General features: G+C 40.0%; 1 protein-coding gene across 1 annotated transcript in view; it reads left to right on the plus strand.

Annotated features, from left to right (window-relative positions):
- Positions 1–20,753, plus strand: part of MRTFA (myocardin related transcription factor A) — a gene marked incomplete at its 3' end in the record, with an annotated part of 78,063 nt that overhangs the window by 37,056 nt on the left and 20,254 nt on the right. Inside the window, exon 3 of the mRNA XM_082011129.1 lies at positions 12,975–13,040. Within this exon, the coding sequence (XP_081867255.1) occupies positions 12,975–13,040 (66 nt within the window). The remainder of the gene's footprint in view (positions 1–12,974; positions 13,041–20,753) is intronic.

A 20,753-nucleotide genomic window follows, 5' to 3' on the forward strand; every position in this document is an offset into this window, starting at 1 on the left:
TAGACTAAGCCTGATGAAGCTAACAAGAAATGTGTAAGTAGGTCAATAATAAAGAAGAGGATATATTGCTTTGGGGCATGGATTCTTTCCAAAAGTGACAGTGAAAATTGGTGAAATCTTGGCTTTCTGGACAATCTCATTTTAATACAGCCTTTCAGAAGTAGGCAGCTGTAAAGAAAAACTTTTGTAAAAAAAAAAAAAAAAAAAGCTATTTGAAAGTTTTCAATGGAAGTGCCCGTAATGGATTTTTCTCCATGGTAGGGACACGGATCATCTGTTGCAGCCATGCTTATAGAGACCTCATTCTGTGGTCTCCATCCCCAAAGGCAGCTCATGGAGCCGAAGCACAGACTGGCATCTGAGGGCCCATCACCATTCTGAGGGTATTTTCTGTAACGTCTCTGCTGCATCCTAACAGCTGACACATTTAACATCTTTTTGGTAACCTTCCTCACTGAAACACTTGTCAGGGCACAAACGTTGTGCTGCCCAGCTGGATTGCTGGGGGAGAACTGAGCGATGCCTTCTGGGTGACGGAAGGAAAGAGAGTCACTTTTGACTTTTTCTGCGTGACGTTTCCCCAGCTTCTTGCGGCTACTTGTTTCTCTACTTTTACATGCATTGAGGCTATAGCTGTATTTTTTGTAAGAGCTGAATGTGGCAGTGGCTATGTTCTTTGGTTACTCACCTCTGCAAATTTCACAGCGGTGCTGGAAGCCAGGATGTACAGGCTCGCTTTTGTGTAATTTGGTCAGTAGTACAAGCAGCATGTAATCTGTCCCCACAAACAGTTGTGGGGTTTTCTTTCTTATTTTGGTAAATGCTCTTTGTCATGCTCTTTTGATATTCTTTTTCTTAGCTTTCACTTTCTTAAGCTTTCTGTGTTATGTGTGAAAGTTCTTCCAAGCCTGCTTGCAGCTCACACCCTTTTCCATGTGTTGATGTCAAATTGTCCCTTGTCAAATTCTCCCCTTTCAGGAATCAAAGAAAAAATTTTAGAAGTAGATGCTAAACTACTAGTACCTTTGTGCCTCACTGAGAGACTGTGTTACTGCTGCTAATAATAGGTGTCATATTGACTGCGGATCTAACTACCGAGGTTGCAAACACTGTCACCACGTAGCTATCGCCCCTGCCTCTTTGCTGGAGGGAGCAACAGAAAGAAACCTGTCTGCCCTTCGCCTGCTTTTGTTCAGTATATTAGCAAAAGCTCACCTCTATTTGCAGTTGGAGGGAATCTTCCACTGTGTGTAATGAGTGTGGGTGTACATGCTGCTGCCAGCAGTCTCCTCTGTGCCCTTCAGTAGAGGACTGAGCCTGCAATAACATTTTAAACATCTGCAGAATTTGTCCACCAGTCTGAAGTCAAGTGGTCATGCAGGCCATTCTGGACTGCTGGTTTTTTTAGTTTGCTGATTGACCTGTCACACAGAATTATATTATTAAGGTATTTATAGCTATGATGGCACTTAAGAACCACACCAAGCCTCATAGACAGATTTGTTTTCAATGCTGTGGATCTTCCCTGGTGGGGGCGGGAGGGGGGCGGGGGGGAAGTGTCCTCGAGATCTGTAGTCCATATCTTTGAAAGAAAGTAAATATCCAAAGAGAGAGGAAGTAAAAAGTAGTAGATAGATGTTGTATGATCACAGTTTAAAGAGTTTGAGGGAATTTGATGTGCTTTTTATGTGTAATGAAAATTCTGGGGATCAGCTGCTGTACTGGGCTGCTGTGAAGGAACTGATTTCTAATGTAGAGGGATATGATGGCCATGGCTGAATCTTGTAACTTTTTTACAACTAGAAACAGAATTGTAATAGAATTTGTACTTAAACTGTAAAGAAGGTTTTAGACTGTTGCAGTACAAAGGCTGGGATCTTTATTTGAACCTCAGATGCCATGATTGTGGCATGTGCTCTTTGCAGTCTTGGAGAAAACAGCAAAGATGTTTCTCACTACCATGAGTTAAAGAAATATGGTAATTCTTTGTAGCATCCACCTGAAATTCTTGTTAAGAGAGGATGCTGGGGCTTGGACAAAAGCTGGTGGCAGGAGCACTAGCCAGATGGGGGATGCTCTGAGACTTTATTTTGCATGTAATATGCACGTTGGGCAAAACCACATTTGTTCCATGTCCTGTGAAATAACTGTCAGCACAATCAACCAACTGAAGCTGGGAGATGCTCAAGCTAGCTAATTTAAAACTATAAGGGCAAGCTTTCCGAGTTCCCTATATAACTGGTTAATTACTTCTTCTAAAGAACTGCTGGTTTTGTATTTAAATTTGCATACTTCTAAGTCCTTTTTTCTACCACTTGTGGAACAACACATTTGTTCTCATTTGCATTTGGTTTCAGTAAACCAAACATCTTTAGGTGGTTAAGAATCTGAAATGTTCTTGGAAATACAGAATTATTCCACACTTAAGTGGAAAACCCAAAAACACAGCTCATATGTTGAGGTCTCCCAGCTGTTGCCACAGAATTTTGGTGGCTTCTTGACCATTAGATGATTTCTGTGAAGGGAGCTTTTAAATTCTATCTGTAGAGGGTGCCCTGTTGCAGAAGGAAGGCTGAATCATTGGGCCAAGACTACGGTCTCTGAGAAATGTTTGAGGAAGATTTTGGCCTTGATCTTAGAGGCCGTTAATACCCTGGAGCACTGTGCTGTAGCAGAAATTGCAGTATGGGAGTTGAGCTATGAAGGAAAAATATTAGACCATGTTTCTTATTGCTGAAAGAGGCATGGAGGGATGTCCCCATCAATTTTAGTATTATAAGCATGTCTAATCAATCATGTGTTTTATGGATATGTCCTGGCACTGTCCCAAGACTTGGTTTTTTTCTGCTTATTAGAAACACAAAAAACATACTATCCCTTGAACCCAGAGTTTTAAATAAAATGAAAAGTTGTTCAGATTCTGATGTATCTCCAAACAACATGTTTTTTCTTTTTTCATCTGTATAATTTTTCAGAGAAAATATGAGCAACTCTCGTCTCGTCTTTCAGGAAAATAAAAAGATTGTAGCTCTTTCTTCTTATAAGCAGCGATACCCGTATCTTTACAAGAAAAAAATGAGAAGAGTTCAAACTTGTTTTTCCCTTCTGTAGCTTGCCTTTTGTGCCATCACATTAGCAGGCAGCTGTAGATCTGATTGTCAGGATATGTCTACCCATTCCTTCTTTTTCCTTCATTTGTCCCCATGTGCCACGTCCTATTAAATTATCTTAGAGAATTTCTTTCTAGGGTCGTCTTTGCAAGGTGGTTAAGGGCAATGTTAGTTCTTCCTTGTTCATTATTTCGTGGAAACATATAAATCAGTGTAGACTATGACTCAAGTTTACACGGGGAGTTGGGAAATTCTCTTTTTCCCCTTTCAAGGCTTCTCTTCCAGCTATAGATAGTAACAATGGATATACAGATGGCATCAACAAGCACTGATTACTGATAATATTTACTGTCTTATGATACTGGTGTGTCAATTTTAGGTAGACCTTTCCACCTAGGTATTTTGTTACAGGTCATCTTGTTGAATCATGCATGGTAGCCAGATTCCATAGATATGGATATGTGCCTAGTTATTCACACGCTTAGTTTTCACCTAACCAGTATTACTGGGACAAAATGATTTTATAAGACTCAGTACCCTGCACAGAAAGCAAATGAACTTTTTCTGTTGACAGGCTTGTTGCAGAGTTTTACATGTTGCCTATCTTACTAAATATACCAGGTTACATGTATTTTGGGTTAATTTCTTAAAGTCCTATTTTAACAGTTTCAGTGAGTGCTGAAATGGACTATTAGATGTACCAAGATTTAATTATGAGTGGACTTCTATGCATTCAACAGAAAGACTTATGTACTAATAGTAATACATTTATCTGATTTTAAAGTTTTAGTATTAAAGATGACAAAGCTGGCATTGCATTAAAAAGTAGCAATGATTAAAGTGGCATTAAACCCCCCTAAGTTTTACATGTTTAATGGAAATGGCAGGAGTTAAATCATGAGGGAAAAATGTAAAGGCAAATGCTGTAAAATGCACAGTAACTGCTAGTCTTTCTTTTAAATAAACATAAGAAGAACCTGGCAAAATTCAGCATAATTTTCAAGTTTACATATATTTAGAGCCATATACATGAGTAGCACCTGTGAAATAAACACATGCAATTGTGTGCAATATTGAGGACTGAGATTATAAACTTCTAAGACTATGAACTGGTGGTTCCTTTTGTATCTGCACATTTTACCACTAAAGAACGCCAATGCTGACTTGAGCCTTTGAGAACCACCTGCAACAGGAGTAACTATTCTCTGGAGGTTAGATCATACCATGTCACGATACTTGGACCATGCTACTGCTTTTGTTTGTTTTGTAATGCTGTGTAATGCTAGCAAAACTAAAATTGCTGTAAACGGTGGCTTTATCTTCTAAGTACAGTTTTTAACTAACATTACTTTGATTTCCACATTGTATCAAATTTGATATGAAGCCTCAAAAATGACCTGCTGAGGTAGCTTGTTGTTCTGTGCTCCTGGTGTGAGCCAGCTACCTTGTGGTAAAATGTGAGGATGGAAATATATCCTTTTGCTTTTGATTGTGTATTTGCTTTTGATTCCATATTTTTTTTGGAACCTGCTTCTTCTGTAGGTTGGGATCTTTGATTCTGCTAAATTAACCATATCAAAGAATCCATATTTCTCTGTCTCCACTAGCAGAGCTATTTAATGCCTCACAACATTGACTCATTAAAAGATAATGCATGCAAGTATTTAATTGTCCTTTGAAAACATTTATTAAAATTATTCCTATTTAATATTTCTCTTCCAACAGCATCCTCCCAACAAAAAGGGACTATTGACTTGTACCTGTCTCTGTTGTTTTTTTTTTAACTAGTAGCCAAAACTGGTCTTCTGGAACACAGTCATATAGACAAGGCATCTAATATGTCAGCAGGCTTGTGTAAGCTGCATGTCATGTCAATGATTTTATATGACCCAAGAACATTTTGAGCTGTTGAAGCTTTGATGAGTATGGTTTTTTATCAAGAAACAAGCCCTTCTTGTCCTGAGGATGAGAGTCAGTTAATTTTCTCTCTTCCTCCTCTTTTTGTGTTCTTAAATGACCAGTCGGTCCTTTTTCTGTACTTTAAAAGTACAGAAGTACTTTTAAAGCTACCTTTAAAAGCTTCTGGGCACTTGAGAGCCTGAAGGCTTTTGGAAGTGCTGGACAGAAAAAAAACCAACCCTAGTGTTGTGTGACCCACATTACATCCTTGGATTATTACTAGCACATCTACTGTGAAATAGTTCGAAAGTTGTTGGTTTGGACGTGAAGGATCTGTTCTCTTTTTTAAGAATCTCTTGATAGAAGTTTTAGGCCTACATTGGGCAGAACTGTACTCCTGTTCTCACCTGTACAAATTTTTAATGCTCTCAAAAGCTTACTAAGAGGATAAAAAGAAAAGGTGGTTGTGAAAAAAGTTTCAAGTGTTCTATTACTAGATTTGCCTTTGATGCAGCTGCATGGCTTTCTTCGTTAAACCTGCTGTTTGGCTTTGTGCCTACGATCGTCTCTGTTGGACAAGCACAGCTGGGTAAGAAGTTTATCAGTGTTCCCCAAACTGGTATGAGACACCTGTCCATCTAAGCGTATTGTGGCAGAACATGCCTATTTCTGCAGTGCTGCTAAGAAATCCACTTTTACCATTCATGTGACCTGCAATAGGGAAGCGCCTCCTGATCCTGGTTTTGTTTCCTGTTCAGGGTCTGCTATGCAGACCTCTTCTGTGGGTGTAAGGAGAGCGACCCCAATCCTACTCACAAAGAGAAGACCACAGCATGAGTAAGTGGCTTTTGCCTCTAGCGTGAAAGGCTCTTGTAACAGTTTAAGAGACCAAAACAAATCTCTTTCTATTCTTTACCCTCCCAAACTCAATTTTCTCCATAGTATGGTTGCTAAGGAAGAGATGAGGAAACTGCCTGCATTTTAATAGCAGCTGTTGTTGCTGCAGTAGAGAAAAGAGGTAGTGGAATGTGAGATAGTCTCAAATAGTAAAGAAATAAACTTCTGCTTAACTGTCCCTTTGCCCAAGCTTACTCCAAGCTATTCTTTAAAATGCATTGAGATGAACAGAATTGTATGGCTGCTATCTCCAGTACCACTGAATGCTTGCGAATTGTGAGGATGAGCAGTGTACCTGCTGCTTCTCCTTCACCCCACAGAGGGACATGAATTTTTGGCATACCCATTTCCCAGGGTAGGAAACTGTCATATAATCCCTGCAGTTTGGGTGTCATTTACAGTCTGCTTCACTTAAATGCTTCTCTGTTAACTGCACAGTCTGCTTAAATGCAAAGCCAGCGTGTATTCCCCATCAGCAGTTAGTGGATTAAAATGCTCTTAGGATCAGAAAATTGCCTTTTTAAAAAAGGCCCCAAAAGTTGGCTTTTCTTTGTTGGTAACCCCCATTCTAGCACATTCTGTGTGATGGGGCTGTGTGTCGTTGACAGTGCCAGAAAAATACAGCTCGGGGGGCATGGGGGGGGAAGTAATCCACCTCAGCAATTTGAGTTATTTTTCCAATTAATTTTGACCATTGTATACTCACTCATTCATCACAAACTATCATAGCTGAAATTTTCTTATAGCTTCTTGTGGACACTACAAAAAATTTGGTAATACTAACCACCCTTTGCTGCTTCTGTACAGAAGGGTGTTGCAACTGGAGTTTAGCAGATGCTGCTCTTGCTGTTGTATGAACCAGAATCTAATCTGGCTTCCCGTTGAAGCATGAAAGGCCTAATGTGAGTCAACATTTGGTTTGTAAGCAGGCACAGCTGGAAAATGCTGAGAGACCATTTTTGTGTGAGGGAAAGGTTTTCTCAGTACATCTCCAAGGGACTGAATTCAGTTATAAACGTAGGATATAACCTCCACTGAAAACAACGGCTGATGTGCTGCGCATTCCAAAGCTGAATTTGGCATTGGCTACTGGTCAAATGTGACTATTTAATCAGAAACGAGGAAAAAATTTATCTTCTCAATGTGATTAGAATGTCTACTGCTGGCCAAGTAGTAAGTGGAAAGGTGGCTTCAGCCTGCACAGCAAGTAGTTACACGGCACTGTGATATTTAAGTTAGAGGCCCCTGGTGTTGCACAAACAGCTGTGATGATTTTTTTCAGCAAATATCCATGCCATCAAAGTCATATTTTATGGTTGCATATTATAATTAAGTTGGCTGCATATAGGCTGTTGGTTTAGTCTAATGGTGTTACTGTATTGAAAATTTTATACAGATTGTACTGAAAAATTGAAAAATATGTGTGGGCTGTAAATGGTGGCCTAGTGCCACGTTTCCTTAGGCTGTGGTCTCTGACCCTCACAAAGTAAACCCAGTCAGACCCACTCAGTGCTAGGCCAGTGAAAATTCTCCTAAAAAATCTTTGTCACTACTGAAAGGTAGAGGTGTTGATGAACTAACTAGTAGGTTTCCATCCCAGCTCGTGCTGTATTAATGCTTTCTTGCAAGTTAAGTGGATGCTGTAGCACAGGGCTTTCAAATGGGGTGTGCAGAGGTGCTGAACAGCATACAAATAAATGATCGGGAACCCTTTTGAGCATTAAAGTGCATAGTTTGCTTTTTACTGCTTTTACTTATGCTTGCACTTTCCTCAGCTTAGATAATGAAGTTAGGCTAATTTCACTTGTTCTTGGTAGTTTCTCTTTCGAATCACATGGCTTATTGATTGGGTTGCAAGGATGAATTTTTCTATGGGGCAAAATGCTTTCACTGAACTTACAAAATCGATAAATCACTTCTGTGAGCATACAGCCTATCTAGTTAATATGCAGTTTATGTCTTGCACTCTCTTTTTTTACACAGGTATCCTAACCCTAATTCCAGGGAGTTCCACCTCCCTCAGCCCCTCTATCGGGTTTTGTTTGGCTATAGCAGCCTTCCTCCCTTCCCGTTCTGTGCTACTGCTCGTGCTGTCTGTTGTAATCCACCATATGGCTGTGCTTAATCATTACCTTGGTTGGGCAACCTTGAGTATCACTTAGGATTCCTTAGAAGAAAAGGTTTTGTAGAAATGTGAACATGGAGTCCCTTTGGCAGTAAGCCTGTATTCAACATAACATGCACAGGGCCTTACCACAAGCTGCAGTTCAGGGCTGTGTACTTCTCTTCACTAGTTTTCAAAAAACAGGAAATGCAGAATATTTTTTAATTTGTTGTCTTAAACCTGTCCTGGTGTGTGACATAGTCTCAAAGATGAGATTTTTTTTTTTCTCTCTTGAGATGCTGAGATGCAGAGGCTGCAGTCTAGTATTCTGTCAGCAGTTCTAGTCAAACTATTAAACACAAAGCGTGGTTTAGAAATAGAAGGGCTTTCAGGTGTGTACATGTAAAGGCAGGCATGCTGTTGCAGGCTTAGACGATGAGCTGCAAAAAACACCTTAGCTCATCATAAATATTTGTTCTTGCTACTGCTTATTACTAATGCACCCTTGTACTATAACTAGAGTTGGAAGTGTCCTGAAAATGTCCATATGGGTGCAGCCTCTGTATATTAAGCATATACTGCTCTGAGCTACTACCAGCCATGTGTAGGCAGGAGTGCTCTGGTCTTGGAATATGCTTGTGGGTTCCCTGTTAAGGCAATTCTATGGTAAGATGAAGAGAAAATAATCATGACTTGCTGTATTTCACTAACAGTGTAACTCTGTTGATAGTAGCTGTATCGCAGTGTTGTCTCTTAGTACACCCCATGCCCTCAAGTTCTTCTCTATCCCTCCTCTAAACTGCTGACAGCAGTCTTCTACACCAGCTCCCAGATTCCTCTGGAGTGTTTTACTAATTCTTGGAACAGTTCATTAGAGACATAAAAACCTTGTTCAAACTTTAACTATATTTCAGAATTTTTCATACTTGTGAAATAAATAAATTATGCCCATTTTCAGGTGGGAAAAACAGTCAAGCATACAAAGCCCACAAAATGTTGCATAGGCTGTGACACCAGCTGAATGAAAGAAGCGGGTTGAAGGGTACCAGTATGGAACTTATTTTCTAGCCAGCAGAGATACCGCTTCTTGATATGAGCTGATTTATTCCTAATTTGAAAATTAATTTAAAGGTTAAGTAGAGGGATAAAGGAAACAAAAGATTGTTGGTTTGTGATTGAAAGACACTGCAGTCTGTCTTTGAGTTACTTTGAATTTCTCTGGTCATTCTAGACCTTTGGCTGAGCTCCATGTTCAACAGCCTTGGATTGGCTCTTGGGACATCTGTTAATCTATATATAGGATTCACACACTTGCACACGTAAACAGGTGACCTCCTAAATATATGAAATGGTGTTGGGAACTCCAAGTACTTATTTAAGCCAAAATGAATTCAGGAGTGTACTGAAGTAATCCTTTTTGCCCTCCTCCCTGCCACAGAAATAAGCTGCATTGTAAAAAAAAAAAAGTGCATTATGTGCTGATTATAACTTGTGCTTAATATGTATATACATTCATAAACCCCAGGAATTACTTAGTGCCTATTAAAAGTATCCTGAAAATGACCTTTTTCCTATTCTCTGGTTTATTTCTCTTGACAGTTGCTAGTTTTGTGCTGTGAAGGGACATAGCGTTTAAAAATAAGAGGTGCATATAATGGGTAGAGAAAAAGGTTAGTAGATGGTAACTGATATAGAAATAAGATATATTTAGAAAATTCATAAGGGAAGCTGAAGTCAGGAAGGGAATTGTAAGTCATTTGATGAAGTCTCTTGCTGTCTGGCTGAGACTGGTTTCTCATAAATCTGGGAACAGCAGGGAGACTTCAGAAGAGCGAAAGACCAGTAACATTTTGCATCATTACTGAGAAAGGGTGAGTGAGTAAAGAGTGGCTAATCTGGTCTCAGTTCCAGGAAAAAAATACGGAAAATTTGATAAAGAATTTAGATGGTATAAGAATAGCAGTATAATCACACTGTTCAGCTTTTCAATTTGTGAAAACAGGTCTGTTCAAATGTAATTTTGCTGTTTTGATATGTGAAATTTGTTTGCTAGGGGTTTTGTCTGGGTGTAGTAGACTTTTATAAGGTCTTTAACTTCATAGTGTGGTATATTTTGGTTTTTAGAAGTATCTTTGAATTTAATGAAGTACTGTTGAAGTGGATTAAGAACTGACTGTAATCAAAGCAGAAAAGCATTTCTAGTTGGGATCAGCCTGGTGTGGTCTGGAAACAAATGCAAGAAGGTAATGGTGTGCACAGAGCAAAGATCAGTGGAGGCATAAATAATGACATTCAAAAATGGTTCAGATCATTTAGGCAAACTGAGACAGCTGGGCAAAATGTGCATAAATAAGGTGAGGGCAGAGTTATGCACCAAGGAGCAAAAAATGCCAGGCACACCTGTGTGTGAGGAGTTTTTCACTGAAAATCCGTGACTCTGGGTGGTGAAAGATATATAGTAGGTATAGCTGGAAATGGAGGGAAAGTAGATGATCCTAGCAAGCAAATAGCAAAGTGTCAAAAAGGGCTAACATACATTGCTAGCTGCGTAAGTGGGAAGACATGAGTAATAATGAGATTATCTGCACGTAAAGTTGTGGAGATAGACCTGATGCTATAGGTCTGTGCCTTGCCTGTATACATTTAGTGAGATGTGCTAATTTAGGGTATGGAAATGAGTCCCTGAAATGGCTCACTAGTGGAAATAATGCCACATAGTGAGAGATTTAATGTGCCGTTACCTAATAGGGCTGAAATCACTTAGTGGCATACTGCTGCTGGAAGGATGAAGTCTCACTCCCACCTTATGTTAGTGTTAGCAAATACCTGCCTATACAGTCGTCCTCTTCAGCTCACAAATGAGAGAGAAAACTGTTCCCCATTTTGGCTGGGCTGTGGTCTCTGTCATGTCAGTAAGTCCAGCAACCAGTCAGGGGAACATGAGAGGTGATGTGGGGAGTGAGAGATTTGACTCTATCGCAGCAAGCTGTTAGATCGAGTGCTCGTGTAGATGTGTCACCACTGGATTTGGGTTTTGATCACCTCAAAATGAATCCAGCAAATGAAGAGCTCTGTGAACAGGCCAGCCGTAAGACTGTATTAGCCCTCACGCTAGCACAGAAGTAGGAGCACGATCGCATGCTGGGTGGGAGGAAGAGTCTGGGACTACCACTTCTGTTTGTAGTTCCACAGCCAAACGAAGGGCCTGTTCCTTCCCCTCTGTGTTCCCTCCTCCTCGCTCTGGCTCTTGGCTGATCCCACACAGAATTAGCATGGTGCTCTGTACACCCTCCCTCCTTCTCTCCCTTCCCCGTATTAAAGGAAGTAGTTTCCTGCCCAGGATGCATATATTAAGAAATCCTAGCTTGGCTTAAGAAAGAGAAGAGAGGTAACTTGCTTGCAGTGTGTACAGAAGTACCTCCACAGGTAGGAAATATATTCTCACTGTCATAAACCTTTGAAAGAAAGGTACATCAAGAGCCAAGCGAAGTGGAAGCTAGACAAATCCAAGCAAAAATTTACGTGTGCATTTAGGAGAAGGTGATTAGCCACCTTGCAAACAACCAAGGAAGAGATGGATCTCGTTAACTTGTTAACTTCCAGAAGACCAGAACCCTTACTGGAAGATATATCTTAGTCAAATGCAAACTGCAAATAGGAGGTTGAAAGAAACAGGTAAAATGTGATAATGTCTGTGAGTAGATGAAGTAGTATCTTCTCCTTAAATTTTTTGATCCCTGCTTTTGGAGTGTACAGTATAAATTTGGATATAATGTATGAAATTAATGTATTGGACAAGAAGAGTCCTTGAGAAAGGGCACGTAAGGTTTATAATGAGATTGTATAGTTGGACTGTAGAGTGGTTTTGCCTTCTGGTGGTTCCACTACATTTGTGTGGACTTCTCTTATGTGGACATACAAAGAACATAAGCTTGACAGAGAAATTTAAATGAAAACATGGAAGATGCCATGCCATTCGTTCTCTAATATTTTATGTTGAGTATACGTAGGAGCTTGGGCTTGATTGGCAGGCAGGGTTCAGTATCTATTGATGTTCACTCAGGTTGTCCTAAGTTGATGTGTGTGCACACGCACACAGGTGTGCACGCATGCGCACATGTGTGCACGCACACGCATGTGAGTTTGTTTCTTTGGTTTTGTAAGGCCCTTTTCGTACGGAAGCTGTCTTTGACTGTTTGTAAGAACAATCTCTAGAAAATCACTTTGATAGTGTAGTTTAAAGGGCAACTGCTTTTATAACATAGATGTTGAAATGATGACTATTCCAGAGATTTGCATTAGGAAAAAAATATAATAGTATTTCATGCAGATAATGCATATGTTCTATTACTCTAAAATAAATAGGAAAAATTCTAGTGATAAGGAATTCCTTTTGCTGTGGAACAAGGACATTTCTAGATATATCCATGATATTTCATTTTCATGAGATGTTTCTGAAGGTGAATTTCTGAGTCGAGGAAGAAAATCAGCCTTGTAATTTAGAGTAATGACCAGTCATTTTGTCACATCAATTTAACCTACACATGGCAATTAGAGTTTTCAGGAGTCATTAGCAGCTGAGGTGTCACTCTGTGTTTATTGGAGGACTGTCAGCCGGTGTTTCTCTTTGTTTTTTAACATTAATGGTTTGGAAAGAAGTTGATGCTCTAGAAAGAATTGAGAAACAAGCCTGGCTTTGCGGATTTTTATCACCCTGCCAAGACGCTGCGCAACTTCCTCTCCCTGTTGCCCGCAGCAGCAGAGTACGGAAACCCGACTGCTGAAGGCCACTTCTGCAATTGCAGTGGTGCAGGGGAGCACGGTGTCAGGGGGGTCTTTTCGTTCTGCTGCTCGCTCGGGCCTTGGCATCCAAAGGACAAAACAAGATGTGTTTGCAAATGTCTCTTCAGTTGTTTCTCACACTGATGGGTTTCCTTCTCTTCCCTCTCTCTGCTGTCGTGCAGTGCTGCAGTTGAAGCTCCAGCAGCGACGCACACGGGAGGAGCTGGTGAGCCAAGGGATCATGCCGCGTAAGTATCACTTCAACTCTTTGTCTTGGTGTTTTTATGCGTGTTTTTGAGCGGAGAATGATTTCACATATGATTTGAAGGATCAGATTCTTTGTTTCTAGATGAAAAACATCATATATAAGAGCCCCACCCTGTCCCACCCAACTTGGTCCTTCAGAAGTGTTGTTACTCTAGGTATGGGGCTACCTCTGATACTGAGGAAAAGAGTAATGGCTCCAAGCGTAATTGTACTCCAAAACAGTGTTTCCTATATTTGATCACAGTGGAGAAGAGTCTTCTGGAGAACATGCTGTGTTAGAAGAGTCTTACATACTTCACGCATGCTGGTAATCACTCTTTTAACAGGCTTCCTGCCTCTGCAGTTTCTGTTCTTGTTTGTCAGCTCCCCAGATCTCTCAGGCAGTTGTAACTTTGCATGTACATATTCCATAAACCGAGTGAAAACAGGCAGTGCATACAAGATGTTAACCAACAAGACGCCATGTTTTATATTTGTAGCTAGAAAACATAGCTAGAGAGAGCCCTATGGGCATCAGCCAGACCTCTTCCTGCAGGGGAAGGCAAAATCTGCAGAGCCAGAGAACTTTGGCTTGTCTGGGTGGGCACAAAGGATATAGCCTAATGCTAAGCTTTAATAAGCTGTCAGATTAGCATTGGAGAAGGTATTTTTTTGTTTTGTTCCCCTTCTTCCCCCCAAAATGATAAAAGATAGCTGATAAATAGTTTTGTCATGTTTTGCTACCTCCAAATTAGATGACTTATAGATAACAACTTGAAGCAAGACCAAAGAGCAAGTGTTTTATTTTTGACGTCATCTCAGTTTTACTTAACAGCTTTACTAAAAGGCAATGGATCAGATATATATTTTCCTCTTTCAAAAACTTTCCCCTTCCCCCATTTCACAAACCTTACTTGAAGACAGTGTAGTAATGAGGAGTTTCTCATTCCTTCTATTTTGGGGGTGCACACTGTAATATGACACAGTGATGTGACTTAGACTTTGCTAAAGGCGTAAGGTTAGGCTGTCAGCTCGCTCTCTGAATGAAAAGAACCTGTCAGCAGCACTTTGTCAGCTGAAGTGGCTCTCTGGAAGGTAGTGACGTGCTCAAGATGTGTCTGGGACCCATACTTAAAATTCTATTACCAAATCAAAAAGGAAAGATTGTACTGTCTGGACATAGTACATCATGCCTGTTGTCTTCTTTTTACCTGGAGAACTTGTGTATGTGCTTCTACAGAATACATTTAATTTGCTTTTGGATGAAAGAGTAGTGGCCCAGTGGCTGTGCCCTTTTGCTAATGCTTCCCAGAAGAAAATGTTCCTGACTTCTTTGTGGTCTCCTGCTTTAGGTGGATATGTACGCAAATACTGTATTAAGTTATGTTCAGTACTGGATTTCTTCAAAGTGTGGCTGCCCAAACTTGTGATTCCTGAGAGGGGTCTGTTTTACGGGCCCTTTGAAAATGAGGCCCTTGCAAGTAATTCAAGTAAGGCACCCAGAGTAATTAGTTAGTCTTAAATTTGCTTAAAATATAGCCTAAATAACTTGTCTTTGCAGACTTGTGCCCTTCATTGCTTCATTTATGTCTCTTACATGTGAGTTTTATGACAGACCAAAGAAGAATGCTCAGTAAAATATCATTTTGGAAATATTGACGACACATGAAAAGGTCCTTTCTGCAATGGAGAAAAACCACTTTAGCAGATCTGTTCTAAACATGATTTGAAATGAGTTCTCTGCAAGTCATGGTATCATTTACCCATACCTGCCAACTGGAAATAATCGCACAAAGGGAAATCTTTAAAACATTATTTGCCTGGGCCATTTTTAATGAGAAGTTCAGATGTGAGATAAATTGTGATACTTAAAGCAAAAGTCCCATTTTTAACCTGAAAAGTACAAAGGATGACTAGGGGCCATGTTCCTCCTGAAGGCGTCTCGGAGCCATGACAGCTTTCCTTCTACTTTCAGAAGTTCAGAATAGACATTTTGACTTACTACTGTGAATGTGTAGGTATCCTGTATTCTTTCATCTGTCTGCCCTGTACCCCCTGTCTGTGAGAACATTTAGATACTTAATCTTGTTCTTCTCTCATGTACTACTGAATATGGCTATACGGGGCCCCATGTCTCCCTCTTGAGTTTGTTAGTCAGGAACCAAGCCCCACACAGCTCTTTATGATGATTTAAGAAAAGTGTAAAAGTGGGAATCCAGAGGATGGTTTGGTATTGAATTAAATGAGCTGGAGTGCTCTTTCCATGTGAAATGCTGGTTGGCTTCTAGCCTTTATTTTCCATTTGGAGAGCCTTAACACCCTTGAAAGAATTGTGGTAGTTGCAGTTGTATCTACATTAGCCTTATAGCTTGTGTCAGGAAGGCGCTATTGAAGTGAAGCTCCTGATTGCCCCTGCCTGCTATGCCTACATGCCTTGCACCATGAAATGAAGTTTGAGAGTTGGATTAAATTGGGATGAAAGTAAACTGGAAAATACTCTGCCTACAGCTAATATGCATTCAGTCCATGGGACCAGACTACAGCTTGTCTGGCACAGCACCTCCCATTTCACCTTCACGTATAGAGTGTGGATGTCAGTTCCTCAGCATCAGCTGTTCTGCTGTGCATATTTGGTCTTACTATGCTATCCTACATGTTAATTTAGATTAGCCTTTAATACAGATGAGTTCCTGGATCTTGTAGCCAGACGTGCAATATCTGTAAAGCGAAGTTTATGTTTTACATTAAAAGCTCTCTAGTGTGCAAACTCACTTTGGTACCTTTGGTTCTCCTGACTGCACTGTAAGTCTCATGTGGTGTTTAGGTTCAGCTTGATGCCCTAAGGGAGAAATTGTACTTCAGGCTTCCATCAACATAAGGTTTTTGGACGTTGTAAACCTGAGGAGAGGGAGAAGATGCGGTGGTGTCCCATTAAAGTGAGAGTCACAGCACTCCTGCTTTGCTTGTTCAGAACAGAGCTGGGAATTGCTTATTTTGTTCCCATGTGGAATTTTGTTTATATGCTAGAGAGGAAAGGCAAATGTTTCAACATTTTTTTACCAAGTACACTTAATCTCGCTTGAATAACCTTTCCAACCCACCAGCCACTTATAGTAGTACTATGCTTTACTAAAAGATTAATGTATTGTAGTAAGAAATAAAGCGTTTATAAGCAGTGGTGGAGGATTCAAAATAATTGGGTTTTATGCTTCATTAATTCTTCTTGCTTTTCTGTTATCCCTTTGTGTAACCTTTTACTAGTAGCAAGATTCATTAGTTGAGGATTAAAACTCTCAATTGCCCATAGAAAAGAGGTGGGAAGCAAGTCTTCATCTGCATCTGACATACCTGTGATTTGAGCTAGAAGGACTGTATCTAGAAACAAGGAGAGCTGACTTTTCATATTTATTCAGGTTTTGGCCTATTGTCTAATAATGCAAATATACAAGGTTTTTTTTTTTGCTATTTGCATTTTTTTGTAGCTATGCAGAGGTGATTTTCATCTTCTCGTCCTCATAAAATGCAAGCTAAACAAAAACTGCTGTCTGCACTCAACTCTTTGAACTCATGTCATGCTGTGAAAGAACAGCCAGATGCTGTCAGTTTTTACAGTGTCAAATTTAAAGGTTACAGCTGTTGTAAGGTTTTTGGGGGGGTAGTATTAAACACCCAGTTTTCCACCCTTGAAAAGAATGTTTAAAACAGTAGCTAAGGTGCATCTGAGTAGAAAGACATTTGGAAAGTATCTTCAACTAAAACAGCAAACATTTTTAGGGGAGAGACATTTGACAAATGTAGCAATACTCTGCTTTGCAAAATATGTCGCGCTTTTTCTGTTTTGCAAGGTTTAAAGCTTCACATGCCCATCGGGATCTTCGGCTTCTGGCTGCAAACACAAAATATAGGCAAGCATGCAAGGTTGTCATGTGGCAGAATCCTGCAGGAAAACTGTATTTGTGACCATCAGATTCACCTGTGCAGGCGAAACAGAAGATAATTTCTGGGAATGTGCCTTGTGTTGCTCTATATTACTGCTTTGTGAACATCTGTCATCTGTGACACAGCCTTTGAAAAGGGCATCGTCTGGACTGAAAACTAGAAGAAGGGTGCTGCAGAGAATTTCCAGGAGCTTCTTTTTCACTTCAGTGTATTGGATGTTTGCCGGGTTTTGTGCCCACATCCAACTACTCTGACTGTATGTTTGCGTTCCAGTATACAATATATGCAGAATGCATGTAGAATCCAAACAGGATGAAATTTATGCTGTTTTTCTATGTAACTGTTTTTACAGGCACTGAGGTGTTTCCATGCTACAGGTCTGCATTACCACCCCTCCGATGCAGTTTTCTGCTTGGGCATGCAGCATCTTAGTTGCTTGAGTGTATTTTGGACTACAAGATTTGTGAATCTTGTGCTGCTGAGTTTCAAACTCTTCTGAAGAGAGTGTATTTTATCTCCAGACTACATGAAGGGAGCGTGCCATAGTTCAATTACAACAGGTCATGCCACTAGGAATGACTGTAATACAGCAGATGGCCTAATGATTATAATCGCATTAGGCCTCTGATGTCACTAGCTGTATTTTTTTTGTAGCCACAAGGTTAATGGAGAAAATGTAATATTTGTTTTAAAACTACAATACAGTATTTGCTTTTTTGGGGGAGCTGTGAGACATTGCTTAGAATTGATTCTAAAGGAATTGACATTTACTGGGGACACTTAGTGATTTGAGGATACAGAACACGGGTTATGCTTTGGCATATCAGTGTTGATCATCCTCTAGGCAAAGCTTGTAACTGGTTTTCTGCATCCAGCACAGCTACCATCACAAGAAAACAAGGATCTTTGAGGTATTGGTTCCAGGAAGCTACATGCTTGCCACCTGTTAGTTTCTAAAGCTAAACCATGTCTCTGGACTTTAACACCTCAACCCCCAAATTTGGCCATACATCCACACTTGTGTTTGCATAGGGTCGCTAAAAATGATACTGCTGCTTTAGCCTCTACCTGATAGTCTAACTACTTCTCAATTTTAAAAAAGTAATTTGGTTGATGAAAATTATGCACTTCCAACTTTATTGCATAGCTCTGTATTTAATATGTTATTCATGTTCATATTTTCTTATAAAGCTGACAGTTTGAAACCTGAAACTTGTTAATAACAGTATATGGGACAGTAGTTGAAGGAGACAGTCCTTTGAGGATATAGTCAACTGCTGGTTCCTGTCACGAACAGTAGCTACAGTGGAACATAGTAAATGTTGTCAGAAACAAAATGGTTTAATGGTTGGACTTGATGATCTTGAAGGTCCTTTCCAACCTTAGTGATTCTGTGAAAAGAAAACAAAAAACCTGATTTATAAATTGTTTAACTGTTCACTGTGAAATAGGAGCATCTTTTGATGTATGCCAAAGAAAGGAGAGGCAGTAAGCTGTTGGAACATACACAGTTATCTACATGTGCAGTATTTTTCATGGCAGGAATCATTCTGCAGTCATTCTGATGGCTTCAGGTGCAATTCATAATGTCTCAACAATGTTTTATCTTCTACATAAAGGCTGGGGTAGAAGATTAACTGCTATGCCTACATGGAGTTTTACTGATTCAGAAATGTTGCAGTGTGGCTACGCAGTTGACATTTTGAGATTTTTGTGTGTTATATTTGAACTGCAGATAAACCAATTGCTTTAACACCCCGAAAGAGATCTTCCTGCTTCACCTGTCTCTGCTGCTTATCTATCGTGTTCCCATCATTCTCTTGCTGCTTTACATATCAGGTCTTTATAGTGACGTTCCCTGTAGTTTTTTGAATATATTTATAGTAACAAAAACAAAAATACAAATTTTTACTTCCCTGCCACCTAGTGTCTGCTATTCTGCCCATTGGTGACTGCTTCACTTTCATACCCTTTTTCCACAAAACAAGGTGAAACTGCACTTTCATTTAGGATAAAGAGTTAAAAACAAACATATGGACTGTAAATATCATTACTCCCAGATTTGTTTAAAAAAATGTCCAAACCTATCAAGTCTTTAAGATCTAAAAATAATAACTTCTTTTTAATACTCCATTTAACTTCTGAAACCTTGCTATTTCCTGCTTCACTGTGTACAGAATGGGACCTCAAAAATAGAGGCTGCAGCAAGACTTCTGATATACTTGATGTCATGATCTGAGAGTAAGGCTGGAACACTAAGCAGGTATCATAAAACAAAAAAAAGCTGTGGAGGGCACTTGCAGCGATATTTCTGTTTGTGGCATGTAGCACAGAAATCTGTAACTGTTTTTATTTTAATTTGACCATCTACCTGTAACTTGTCTCCCAGGAATTATTTACTGGTTTTTTGACTTTGATCTCTTGAAGCACAATTTCAAACCCTTGAGGCTTTGTGTTGAGATGGAGTCCGTGCATTTAAGCTGAGCGCCTCATTGTCAGGGGCCTAATAACTGCAGTTGGTTTCTTTATATTTTTAGATAGCTGTTTAGATAGTTTATATCACCTGTGATTAATGAGACGTGGTTGGAGTAGGAAAGTTAATTTTGTTAGTAAAGGAGATGTGCTGTTCGTCCTTTCTGAAGTTGTAAAAAGAAAAGGCCATTCTCAAGGGTTTGATAGGCTGCGTTTAGTCCTTGATCCCTGCAATGATAAAAGATTTAACTCTTCTGGTTGCAAGAGAAACATAATAATTCAGCGGAGTAAAATCTGGTATGTATTACAGCATTTTTCCCCTTCATGTTCCCACAGTCATCTTGGGTTCATTCTTACTTGTTGGCTGAGAATGGACTCTCCTTTTTCTTCTCATGGTCACAGACCTCCCCTAGTCTGGGCACTCTGTAAAGTTGTCAGAGGAGTTTGCAAAGGGAGATTATCCATCCCAGAAGAAGGCATGAAGTCTGGTCTAGGAATGCATGGATCAAAGGGTTCTCACTAGAAGTTCCTTATCTCCCTTTTCCTCTTTCAGTTTGGAGGTGACATAATCCTAATTGTAATCAAGTTTTCTTTTATCTTTTTTATTTTTCAGTTCAGGATTTAGGTAATGTCTTTTGAATGCCAAGAGTTAATGGGGATCAACAGAGTGGGTTATACGATCTGTATTTGCTGTAACTGTTCTTTGACACAAAGCTGTAGCCATAGTCACCCATAGATCTGATAACTGTTACCATGGGTGACAATTTACATTTGTGCTCCTAAAGAGGGTGAACTTTCTGAGAAATTACACATATCTGTTAGAGTTTAAAATAACTCAGTGTTGGGCCTTGAAAAATCTTAGTCCTTTCTGTCAATAATTTTGCATGTTTGCTGTGACAAACATGGCTTTTCAGGCTTTTCACAGAGTTAAAACTAATGAAAATCTTAAATTTCAGCTGTGTTGTAAAGGAGATACCACTGTAATAAAGTTCCTGACAGTTTTGATAAGTTGTGGACATGGGCTCTGGAGAGGTGCTTGGTTTCAGGTGTTGGAAGCAGCTCAGCTTGTGTGCGGTTCCATGGTGAGCTGAGGCAGGGTACCACAGTCCCACCTGTACGGATGTTTGTGCAACCAGGGCAAGCCCAGTTCAGGGAGCTGGAAAGTGGCTTTTTGGGCAAGCAACAGCTCCATGAGCCTGTCAGTACACTGTGCAGGCAGGCTCGTGAGTGTTGATGCAGGAGAAGGAGTGGCTCTGTGAAGTAGGGTGTCAGGGCGGCAGGGCATCTTCAGCTCTGGCTTCCAC

The sequence above is a fragment of the Phaethon aethereus genome (assembly GCF_964289735.1).
Source record: "Phaethon aethereus genome assembly, chromosome: 1".
In the NCBI taxonomy this organism is placed as follows: Eukaryota; Metazoa; Chordata; class Aves; order Phaethontiformes; family Phaethontidae; genus Phaethon; species Phaethon aethereus.